General features: G+C 40.7%; 1 protein-coding gene across 1 annotated transcript in view; it reads right to left on the bottom strand.

Moving 5' to 3' along the window:
- Positions 1-7264: 7264 nt before the first annotated feature.
- Positions 7265-13207, bottom strand: part of neurl1b (neuralized E3 ubiquitin protein ligase 1B) — a 28702-nt gene continuing 22759 nt past the window's right edge. Inside the window, 5 exon segments of the mRNA XM_005467913.4 lie at positions 7265-8147; positions 8537-8662; positions 11586-11819; positions 11822-11869; positions 11872-12324. Of these exon segments, the coding sequence (XP_005467970.2) occupies positions 7900-8147; positions 8537-8662; positions 11586-11819; positions 11822-11869; positions 11872-12324 (1109 nt within the window). The 3' untranslated portion in view covers positions 7265-7899.

The raw sequence follows: 13207 nt of genomic DNA on the forward strand, positions 1-13207 counted from the left end.
CTGTGACTAGCATATTCACCGTGGAGCCAAAGTGACACATGATTTGTAAGAGCCTTTATTGTGAGAGCATCCAGCGGATCGAGAGATCCTCCATGTGCATGGAAATGGCGCCTTCATGTGTCCGGAAGAGATTCTTACAGTCAGATGCATACAGAGAAACAGAAGCTAATGATTTCATTATATTATATATATATATATATATATATATATATATATATATATATATATATATATATATATAATGAAATAGATATATAGATATAGATATAGATATAATGTTGCATGCAGCCCTTAGTTGCACAAATCCATTTGTGACATCCATTTGTGCATTGAGTTAGTCTACCTATGTTATAGTCTAAGAGCTCTATAGAATTACTACATAAATGTTCTGAAGAGTATCATAAAAGTGGCATGAATATATATGATGTATACAAAGTCTCACATTTGGTCACATTTCCCCTGCAGTGCACTTGAATTTGTGTCCCTTTAGATGTGGAGAGAACGGTGCAGTTCGCAATCAGTGTGTCTGTAAGCATGAGGTGATCACAGGATGCCAGAGGGTGCAGAGTGGCGGTTTAAGCAGCTGAGGCTGAGCTCTGTCCTCACCATACGCTGACAACACAATGGCAACTCTTCTTGTTTTTTCCAGCTAAGGAAATATAAATGACATCATGTTTTTCATATTTCCCACTTGCATTGTATTATTTTGCTTTTAAACTTCTATTATTGTTTACGCTGATGCATTTTACTGCCTAACTAAGCACTGGAAGCCCTCTTACAGATTCTGTCACCGCTATTGGTCCTCTACAAAACCAGTAGCAGAGGCATTTAGTCCATGCACACACAGAGATCTGCAGCACCAAATGTTTTTATCACAGAACAGTCTGTCCCACCTCGAGAATATAATTAAACTAATCAGTAGCTTTTGGCTGTGGAGCTCCCCTCATTCTCCTCAATTCATTCTTATTCAAGGTGTGTCGCTTCCTTCTCAAAACCATATCGAAAAAAAGACCTCAGATATCTCAGTGCTACGTGACTGGCCTGGGGAAAACCGTATAGCTCATATAAAATGCTGTGTGACTCCCCGCACATGTCCCAGTCTGGTGCCAGATGCGAATCAGAGTTCAAAGTGATGGATTTATGAGGAATGCCCAAAACAGCACAAAAGTTCACTCAGCAGCTACAAACCTCCTGAACAGTAAAAGGAAAACAAAAAAACTTTATAACCCAGTTCCTCAACCAAAAAGAACTTCTCACTTCTACTAAACCACTATGAGATGCTCCGTATTTACAGTGTACTGCTACACAAAGCTAAAGTCTCGACTAACAGTTGAATCCACGTTTGCATAGTTTCTCTGCTCGTGACAGAAAATCTCCCGTGACAGTGCACTCAACTAACTGCTGGCTTAATGGTGGGAGTGGCAGAGACGAGGAGAGGGGCTGCGGTGGAAGTCAGCTTGAGTTTAAAAGGCTGCTGTCCTACATTTCTTCAATCCACAGGCAGCTAGCTCTTCAAAATGGAACAATCACAGCGCCCCACCTGCTTCAGCATCAGACACACAAACACCCACGCACTCTCAGCGAGAAGGCGAGAGAGATCTACACAGATATAAAATCACAGCATCCCCACACCGGAGAAATGTCAGTCAGTAAGGGTTGGACAGATAGTCAGTCTTTTTTAAACCCTTTCCTGTAAGTGAAATTCCTGAAGCAACAAGCGGATGAGGTGTTGCTATTCAGCAGCTGAGTCAGAAACACAAAAGGAGTTTCCACTTGGGGTGGATCGGGACAAGATTGGACCCAAGGTGCATTTAGAAACACTGCAATCTCAGTAAGGCCAAGGCCTCTTTCTCAGTCCTACTGGAGCGTAACTGGCCGTCTCAAATATCCAATATCCACTACTGAACCATCAACCTTCTGTGCAGTGCCTTTACTGGCTAGTTTTGCACTGAACTGAATGTGTCAGCTTGATGCAGCGGCAGACTGAAAGTACTTCTGAACTGACAGTTTCCATCAGCGTGAATATTGCGGGTATGAATGGTGATGCTTTTAAGCCCACTGTGAAGCATTTGCTTAAAAGAAACAGACCAAAAATGCAGACTCAGTGGAGGGATTTATACTACCCACTTTTATGACAATGTTTTAATAATGCTTTATATCCATAGATGTGAATAAATCTAGGATTCATAGCTGAAAGTATTTCAAATTCCTAAACATAGAGGCTTTGTTGCTCACTTGCACTGATGTGAGAAGCTCCCAATATGATGCTGCTGAAATTAACAATGATATCTCAGTATGGAGACTCTGAGTTATAAGCCTGAACTATATCCGTGTGACTGCAGAAAAAATGCCCTAAAAGCGAAAGAAAGAAAAACATGTTCTCCAGTGGTCACTTAAATGTTTGCTGCACTTAGAGACAGCGCACAAGAGAGGTGAAGAAGAGAGTGCAGGCAGGGTGGAGTAGGTGGAGACAAGTGTCAGGGGTGATCTGTAACAGCAAGAGTGAAAGGGAAGGTTTACAAGACGGTACTGAGACCTGCTGTGATGAAAAAGACAGGAGCTGGAGGTGGAGGTGGCAGAGTTGAAGACGTCAAGGTTTTTATTGGGAGCAGTTATTAGTGCTGTGCCATACTGCAAATTATGATATCAATCTGATAGCAAGTAAATACAGGGCCAGTATTGCTCATACCACTACCGATTCTTTTGACTTATAAAAGCAGCTCATGTAGAGGACAGCATGTGTCATGACCTAAGAGATGAGTAATCATTTTTTATTTCCAAATTAATGATGATTCATCAATTCTGAACACATTTTAATGACCACTAAATAACTGTAATTTTACTTTCCACAATAATTAGCTAACACAACAAAACACACCTTTCTGCTTTTTGTGTATTTTGAAACTGTCTCTTTTTTGGACTTTTTTTGGAGATCTGAAGTGTAAATGTACTTGTCTCTAAAGGACTTTGGATACCAAACCTAGAGGATAGAAACAAACTATGAAGTCTATCATGCTAGTATTGATCTGATGCCAGTACCAGCTTTGGTATTGATACGATCGATCCGCCCACCTCTAATGGACAAGTTTAGAAATGAGTACATCATAGGGCAGTTGGAGACAAAGTTAGAGAGACATAATATTAATATTAAGTATGGAGCTTCCAGCCAGGAGGACAGAGAGAAGACTCCTGGATGTAGAGAAGGAAGACATCCGGAGTGTTGATGAGACAGAGGAGGATGCTGGAAATAGGATGGGATTGAGGCAGATGATCTATGATGACCCCTAAAAAAAGCAGCTGAAAGTGGAAGAATAAGAGAGTGGCTGGAGGGTCAGGTAAAATGTAATAAAAATGTCAGGTCTGAGGGGGGTAAAAAGAGGGAATGTGACTGTAATATGCACCATGGAGCCAATGTGACACACAAAATAATATGGGCATCGACTCCCCAAATAAAAGTCAGAGAAGCTGACACTGTGGACTTTCAGGAGTCAGACTTGTTTTCATCCCCAAAAAAGCTTCAGGCTCTGCAGCAGGTCTGATCAAAGCAAGTTTTCGGTAGTCTGTTTTGCTTGATTGTAAAAGTCATCACATATTTTAATATTCTACAGTGTCATTCATTATAGAGGAGGAAGCCAAAATTCAGCCTGGAATAAAAGGTTCCCACTACCATTAAGAGAGGCCAGGCTTTAAAAAGACAAATACCTCTTTACAGTCTCTCTCTCTTTCTCTCTACACACACACAAACACACACACACACACACACACATATATATGTGTGTGTGTTGGGGGGGGTCATTGTCCTGATGAAAAATAAATGATGGTCCAAGTATATGCAAACCAGATGGGATGGCATGTCGCTGCAGCATGATGTGGTAGCCATGCTGGTTCACTGTGCCTTCAATTTTAAATAAATCCCCAACAATGTCACCAGCAAGCACCCCCACACCTCACACCTCCTCCTCCATGCTTCACGGTGAGAACCATGCATGTAGAGACCACCCTTTCACCTTTTCTGCGTCACACAAAGATACACCAGGAGGAACCAAAGATCTCAAATCTGGGTTCATCAGACCAAAGGTCAGATTTTCACTGGTCTAATGTCCATTCCTTGTGTTTCTTGGCCCAAACAAATCTCTTCTGCTTGTTGCTTTTCCTTAGTAGTGGTTTGTTAGCAGCTATTTGACCATAAAGGCCTGATTCGTGAAGACTCCTCTGAACAGTTGATGTAGAGATGTGTCTGCTACTGGAACTCTGTGTGACATTTATCTGAGCTCTAATCTGAAGTGCTGTTAACTTGCCATTTCTGAGGCTGGTGACTCAGATGAATTTATCCTTAGCAGTAGAGGTGACTCCTTAGCCTCTTTTCCATTAGTACCTACTCAGGTCGACTTGGCACCATTCACCACAGTTTTCAGGGTTTTTCATTAGGTCATAGTACCTAGTACCTAGGGTGACCATATTTGATTTCCAAAAAAAGAGGACACTTGGCCCAGTCATGAAGAACTTTAACTGTTTGTTTAAAAAAAAAAAAAAAGTAAATTTAAACGATGCCTTCTCTGTGCGGTTAATGAATGGTGAAATAAAAAATGTCATATAGGCTTTTACAAGCCAACAAGTGGAAAAAAAGAAGACGGTTGGTCACCTTACTAGTACCAAGAAAGTTTTTTAGCACCTGCTCACCGCTGCTCGGTTCTAAGTGATGTGGGCAGGTACTAAAGTGTGACATCATCAGACTGCATGCCACCGATTGGCTGATCAGTAGCATCATTCCATGAGAAGGTCTTGTTCACAAAAATTAAAAGCCCCATTTTTTTAAACCCAGCAACAGGAGAAATGGCTACAAAAACAAAACAAAAGAGTGTCTTATTCTTCCTTTCCTGGGCCATCCTCATGTGAGTGCTTTTCAGCATAGCTCTTGATGGTTTTTTTGACTGCACTTGTGGACACAGTCAAAGTTTTAGCAGTTTTCCAGGCTGACCAACCTTCAGTTCTTAAAGTAATGATTTTTCTGTCATTTCTCTTTACTTAGCTGATTGGTTCTTGCCATAATATGAATTCTAACAGTTGTCAAATAGGGCTGTGAGCTGTGTACCAACCTGACTTCTGCATAACACAACTGATGGTCCCAACCCCATTAAGAAGGCAAGAAATTCCACAAATGAACTCTGACAAGGCACAAGGCACCCTGTGAAGTGAAAACCATTTCAGGTGACTACATGATGAAGCTCATTGAAGAAGGCCGAGGATTATCTATCTATCTATCTATCTATCTATCTATCTATCTATCTATCTATCTATCTATCTATCTATATTCTTTTCTGCTTATCTGTAAATTTAGAGATTTTGTGTATTCTAAAATATATACCCTATATAGAATATACCCTAAGCATAGCTTCTCTGTCTGGTTCAATCACTGGTTAACATATAGTTGCAGCAACATTACCTTTTATTTGATGTTAGCTGCTTGACTGTAACTATATTCTCTGGCAACTTCTGAGAAAATCATGAACATTTGGCCCTACTTACAGCATTTGATTTTCAGCCACTCCAAAACAAACCCACAACCATAAACCCATAAACTTGTGATTTTTAAACTATGAGCTTCTGGCTAACCACTTACCAACGAGGTTCATATTTATATACCCATGACAGAGCTGGAGAGTAATTAGCATCTCACTGATGTCATGTCCACAGTATAACCACAGCATGTATTTTGGTTTGACTTAGAAGGGGAAAAAGAATGAAGCCTCATTGCACATGTGCTGTTCTCCAGGCTTTCTGAAGCTTTTCAAAGTTTTTCTTTGGTTCCTTTTTCACTCGTTTTCTGTCCAGTCCTTGTACCTGACCATTTCAGAGGAATGTTTTGTTTGGTTTCTTAAGGCACCACATACTGACCTGTGGATCATTCAAGAAAAAAAATGCAATAAACTCAATGGATAAACCAGTTTTGTGTCTAAACGTAACAGACAACTTAGCAAAGAACCAATTTTAAATAACATCATTTGGCCTTCGGCAGCATGGTAGAGCGGTGGTTAGCACTAATGCCTCATAGCAAGAACGTCCTGGGTTCAAATCCAGCATCTGGCCTGGGCCTTTTGTGGTCTTTCTGTGTGGAGTTTGCATGCTTTTGTGTTTACGTGGGTTCTCTCCAGGTATTCTGGCTTCCTCCCAAGACATGCGGTGAGTGGGTTTAGGTTAATTCTAAACTGCTTATAAGTGTGAATGGTTGTCTGTCTCTCTGTGTTGGCCCTGGCGATCTGTTCAGGCTGTACCCTAGGTGGGATAGGGTCCAGCCGCACTGCGACCCTGATAAGGATAAGCAGAAGGGAATGGATAGATGGCTCTACAGGCACTTTGTTGTTAACAGTCTGTCACAAAAAAACAGTTATTCCAATTTGTTTAGTTGAAGGTACAAAAACTGCCAAAGACAGTTTGACAGACATAAAACTGTATTTTTACACCAACAAGGTGGTTCCCAAATCTCTGCATTGTGTCCAGTGTGTCATTAAAAAAAATTGGAGGTAACTGTACAAGTAGAAGTGACGGACATAAAAACTATCTATGCAGATGAACAGTATCTGAAAGTCAGGACTTTAAGAAAACGGCAAAATCCAGCAAAGGCCTGGATTTGCTGGACTTGAGCGATCCAGCTGACCCATCCAAGTAATCCATCTACTGTTCACTGAAGCCTCATCAGAAATGGTCACAGTGGAAGGGTGGCTGTCAAGAAGCCATTCATAAGGAAGAGAAACAGGGAGAAACGGGTGAGGTATGCCAAGTACAAGAACTGGACTGATATCGGTGGCAACAGGTCTGATGGAATGAAGACTACTTGGAGAAACTACAAGAAAGCTTGTCTAAGAGATTAGACTGGGTTGAAGAATAAAGGTTGTCACACCAAATAATAACTTTCAAGCCTGTTAGAACTGTACAAGCTCTGTTTTTGCCTTCTGTGCTGTGTTGCCATGCATGTTTAAATCAATAGATTTATAGTCAATAAATGACTGACACCTACTTCCCATTTTCCTAGCAAAATATAAAGAAATTAGGGGTGTCTCAAGACCTTTTGTACTACAATTTGTAAAATCATAAAAATTTCTATATACTATAAACATTTCTGCAATATTAAACAATAAAAAGTACAATGTATTGCTATACAAAACTACATTTCTAAAAACTGAACTCTGATTACACAACCTCATCAGATCATGGGTGCTTTTTAAAGTTCTGTATAAGTGTTAATAAGAAAGGCGACACACTTAAACACACTTAAATCATTTTATTAATCTCATGTTGTGCAAAGCCGGGTCCTTTCTATTACACTTTTCAAACATTCCATTCCAACACACTCATATATACTACTAGAACCTTCTTTCTACCTACTACTACAACTTTTATTGCATAAATTCTGTGCCCTTTTCCACCACAAACTTTCAGTACTGTACATTGGAAATATGGCTAGGATTGTTAGTATAATTACTTGGACACATTATGTGACAAAAATCTAAGGCACTAGAAGTCATAGACGATGGTCCGCATATTCTGCTGAAGCACACATAATTCTAGGACGATGACAATGACAAACGAGATATTCAGGAGAGGCTTTTTCTGATCAACGAATAGATGTGACATCACATGGGAAATACAAAACGGGAGCACGGGTTTAATCTCTTCCTTCACAGCCAGAATCCAGGTGTTCATGTATGGATACTGTGTATTAAAAATGAGCCTCAACACAGTTCAGTCTGTCTCAAGATATAAAATCTGATAGGCACAGTTATGTCCTAGTGTGGCTAATCTCCAGTTGGGATCAAGATCCATGTACAGCAAAGCCTGAGAAGGAGCAACAGGTGGTATCCCACAGCGGAAGTCACCTCACCTGTTTGAACTTTTGAGCCATCACGGCCGATATGTTTTGATAACATCTTTGATAGGCCTCCGGCATATCGGACAGCAGGCATTAATCTGTCTTTTCAGCTTGAGCCCGCAGTCGTTGCACAGGCACATGTGTCCGCAGGTGTAGATGACTGTGTCGACCTCTTGGTCAAAGCAAACGGTGCATTCTCCGTTTTTTCCTGCAGAGGGCAGTTCTGAGGCAGTGAGAGCCGGAGAGGTGGGAGGACTGAGAGGCGAGCTGGGAGCAGTCACTGGAGAAAAAGCAAGAAAACATATGTGGGTATTTTAAAATAGAGCAGACACGGGCGCATGCAGACAGATACCTTTTGGTCATGTTGTTATAGGAAGAAAATTCCAGGTTCAGATCAGCACTACTACTGCTTTTATTCGTTTGTGAATGAGTTAGTTTTATGTCTACTTTTACATGCCTTTTTAATTTATGAGCCAATCTTAATCTGAGACCTACAGATTTCCTAAATTATCAGTTGTTAATACAGCAGCAGAGTTTACTGGGGCTTAATCAACTGATTGTTGGTTCTACATAATACAAGAAGCCACACAAACCCATATTACAGTGATCTTGAGAGGGTTTCTATATACATTGTAGCCTTGGGTATGTTGTCAACATTTGGCAACTTACCCAGAGAGGATTCAGAGGCAGAGGAGGATCTGTTGACACTGAATGCCAGGTCTGAGTCACTGTCATCTGGGCTGCTGCTCTGTGAAGTGGTGGGGGATGTAGAAGGAGGACTGGACTGCAGTGTTCCTGTGTCGCAAATATAAATACACATGAACAAACTCCATATAATTGAACTCATGTAGTGGCTTTTATAGGTGACCTGTGCGGCTGGTATGTTCTGGGGCAATGTGCCCTTGAAATGTTTGACAGTAACACTAGAGATTTAGGATTTATTCTGACCATGTCTAATCAGTCAGATTAGATATGCATGTGTCCTTCATGGACCGATTTTTCTTTTTCTTTTAGGAGGAAATCGAGGGATCAGAAACCGCTAAAAATGAGACTAGGACAGAGAGGTCACAGCTCAAGGCTGAACAAGCTCACATAGACGTAAACTATTCAAATGCCTTCAGATTCCTTCAGCCTGGGAAAAATTAATTGTAGGGGCTAGAATAGACTTTCATTATTTTAGTACTAAAGCAAAACATTTTACAGAAATATGATCATTTGTTTTGTGTCAAAGAGATGAATATGAAGATTGATGCTACTCTTGTTCTATACATTACATAAGCTTGTCTCCACATATACAGCACTGCATGCCACAGACAGTATCACTGTGCACAGAAGAACCAGAGGTATCACATAGTTTTTTTTTTTACTCTCCCACGCTCATTTTGTTTGGAGATTATAGGCCAGGAACTATAGACTTAGATTCACTTCCCTTTCTGCCTGGATTTGTTCATTAGTCTGCTTGTTTCATGAGACATGTTACTTTGAAAGTTGTTTCCTATTTAAACTTTGGACATTCAGAGTCAGTGAAACAAGTAAGGACATGCTGTTGGGGGCTTAGCTGGAAACTCACTCAGTCCAAATGAATACGCTTACAAAAAAACAAAACACGGGAAATGACACATGCCCAGGCTAAAGGCGTAACCTATTTGCTGAGTGGGAAAACAACAGGCAACTTCTCAGTCATGACTGAACAAGAGAAAGTTTGATCACATGATATCTCTGTTATTTTGTGCCTTCTCTTTAATGCAGTTTTTTCAAACATAACATAAACAAGTTTATACCAAAAATTTTGAGAAATTCTGAAAATGACAAGCTTAGCAGGTGGCTATCTGCTACACTGCACTTGTAAATGGAGTCCTTAACCATTTTTTGGAGTTGCTGTTGATGTTTTGTGATGTAGTTTTAATGCAAATTCCTCACTAACAATATGCCCAGCTGTGGAGTTATTTGTGCATGTGAACAAGACTTTAAAGTTAATTATGGAGTTCCACAGGGTTCTGTGCTGGGACCACTACTTTTTATGTTATGAATGCTTCCTTCAGGCAATATTATTAGAATATATGGCATATATTTTCTTTGCTTAATAGATGATACCTGGTTTTATTTCTGCTTTCATTCATATGCACAGTATCTCTAAAATTAGAAACACCGTCTCTTAGAGTGATGCTGAAAAACCTAATTCTTGCACTCATTACTTCTAGGCTGAACTGTTGTATTTCATTACAATCTGACTGTTTTGAAAGTTCGCTGAAAAACCTTCAGTCGATCAGAATGCTGCAGCAAGAGTACTAACAGGGACGAGAAAGAGAGACCATATTTCTTGGATATTGGTTTCTTTTCTCTTGCTTCCATTTAAACTGAGAATTGAAGTTAAAACTCATCTCCTTACATACAAAGCTTTTAAAAGGCCTCATCATATTGTTGAAGACCTCATGATACCATTTTATCCTAATAGAGCAGTTCATTCTCAGAGGGAAGGCTTATTTATGGTTCCTAGAGCTTCTAAAAGTAGAATAAGAGGCAGCATTTTCAGCTATCAGGCCCCTGTCCTGTGGTACCAGCTCCTAGTTTGGACTCAGGCAACAGGCACCCTGTTTAGTTTTAAGATTAGGCTTAAAGCTTTCGTTTATAATAAAGCTTTGAGTTTGGGCTGAATCAGGTGACTCTGAATCATCCCTTAGTTATGCTGCTATAAGCTCAGGATGTTGGAGCATTTCTCCTCCACTCCCCATGTGTTTATACACCAGTGCTGCATGTCATTAAATCTTGTTTTCTCTCTCCAAAGTGTGTTTTTAGTCCTGTCTCCCTATGCTCTCTTTTTCTTTTTTTCTTTCAACTCAACCCCAATAAGTAATGGCAGATAACTGCCACTACCTAAGCTTGGTTCTTCCTGTTAAAAGAGAGTTTTTTCCTTCCCACTGTCGCCAAGAGCCGATTGATTGTTAGGATTCTGTCTCTAATATTGTAGGGTCTTTACCTCACAATAGTGCCTTAAGGGGACTGTTGTTAAGATTTGGCACTTTATAAATACAAGTGAACTGAAATAATTGTGCTTGCAGACAGTACAAGAAATCAAGTTTTTCAGTGAGTGAAATTCTAGTAATCTCTTTTTTATGTGGGCACCAAAGAGCAAGTGTCTGTCCGATGCACCACCACAGTCCGTAGACATATGGATATAACTTGCTCACCAAGTTTGCTAATATTAGCTGATAACGTCTAACTTAAAATAATTTATTTCATCTAACCCTGGGTACTGCTAAAGTCAAGGCTGCAAATGCATGTTGGCAAACAAACTGGTGAAGTCGTGGTGGGCAAGTCCCTACAGTCTATGGTAATGTAGTCTGGAACTGGCAGCCTCAAAGGGATGAGGAGTAAGCTACAGAGGTCTGGCAACTTCTTTCAAACTCCTTACCCTTAGATATTTATTTCATCTTCATGCTAGTAGCCCTTAGCCCTGAATGACACTGACTCAAGTGACATCAATCGAGGCACATTACGAAACATTGCACCCTTTTTTATGTAATCCAGCGGTATTACCTAAGACCTGTAACTTTTTTATTTAGTACTTTTTGTTTTTCTTTCTCCTTTTCCTTCTCATCTAAGTGGATTCATTTCCTTAATAAAATTCAAGGACATTAGGAATTACAGTGCAAAGGGAATAATAAATATTGGGGTTTGATTCTTGATATCGATTGTGTGCTGCTTTAAATACACGTACCAAGTATCCTGAGTCTGTTAACAGCCCCATGCAGGGTGAAAAAGGCCCACAGGACCTGAGAGGAGTCCACACAGATCAGCCTGCCACGTCCCACTCCGTTCACCCCGTGTTGCACCTCTCCACTGGGCAGCAGACTGAAGCTGAGCACGTCTCCAGAGCAAGGCATCGGGAAGACCCGGTGCACCACCCAATACTCTTTGCGGTCCAGAAGAACTTCGGGGTCTGCTGGCAGGTCCCAGCATGTAGATTAGCTGGGTCGCAGGATGTTAAACCAAATGACAACGCCCAAAGTATGGCAGGCCCAGGTGGCCAACCTCCACGTACAAAGTCTCACCTACGTGAAAGGGCCGGTCAGTGAACACCAGAGTCCGACTGCTGTCCAGAAAATGAATGCAAGCAGCTGAACGGTCTGCAGAGAGTATTACATCAGAGCCACGGATGAGGTGAAAGTGCAAATCATTGTCCAGCGGAGAAGAGAGACCCCGGACCACCCTTGGGACAATGAATCCAGTGGAAGCAGATGAGGATGATGTGGAGGAGGAAGAGGTGGAGGAGCAGCAGGGGATGAGCTGAGTGTAGTTATTGAGCTGGAGGTTGGCCATCTTGGCAGCAGCCGCCTGGTTGTTTTCCAACTGATTGTTGCTGTAATTGGCTGAGTCGTGGCTACTCTGGGGGAGATAGGCACTCAGACGGGCCGCACTCAGGCAGCTGGATCCCACACTCTCAGCAAACGTGCTGTCTGTGGTGGAAAATATGGAAAAGCAAGTACGTGACTTGGACATAGAATTACATGATCCTTCCCAGATAAGTTCAGGTCACTTCCTTTCTTGGTGCTCCTTTACTCTTTGTTCTAGGAATTCCTTTTCATAGTAAAACTATGACATGAAAGCAGTAAGCCCTGGGATCGTATTTGTGTTCCTGCAGACACTTTGATGTCTTTGCAATGTGCTTTTTTTTGTTGTTGTTGTTTTTGTGAGGTAAGCACCCAATAATTGATCTGATTATCACATACTGTGGGAATTCTTATAGGGAAACAATGGTAACAAGGCCCTTAATACTAGTTCGACTTTTTCAGTTGTTTTCTTTCAAGCAATAAATGCTTCAAAATAAAACAACACAAAATATTTACATGTAAGATTTCGAAATCATGCAATAATTGGTATTTTAGCTATAAAGAGAACGAACAAAAAATAATAACAAATAAATGGACCTGTTTCAGACACCTTGCTCATTAATTAACAACTATGAAAAGCAGTACATTAAGGTTTTTGATGATTTCCTGTATTTTTTTTGCAGTGCAAAGCAATTCTCGCCTTGAGCATTGTGTTAAAAAAAGAGGGAAAAAAAGAAATGTTGGCATATATGACATTTCTGCAAAAACACTACTGTCTATCTGTGGTGGTATTTAATGCTTATTCTTACCGTTGCTGACAGCAAGCAGCTTTGAAATAAGAAATCAAACATGACTTTCACACAGTAAGCAACAACAGTTTGCTGACATCCTCTCTGATAAAGCCTCTTGACGGACACTCCAAAGAGAGCTAGACTAAGCATCTGTGCTTAGAGCCCTTCATACATCGCTCTTGTTATGATGTTTGTTGTGCCGTTAAATAAACCTTCCC

The sequence above is a fragment of the Oreochromis niloticus genome, linkage group LG2, assembly GCF_001858045.2.
Source record: "Oreochromis niloticus isolate F11D_XX linkage group LG2, O_niloticus_UMD_NMBU, whole genome shotgun sequence".
NCBI classification, from domain to species: Eukaryota; Metazoa; Chordata; class Actinopteri; order Cichliformes; family Cichlidae; genus Oreochromis; species Oreochromis niloticus.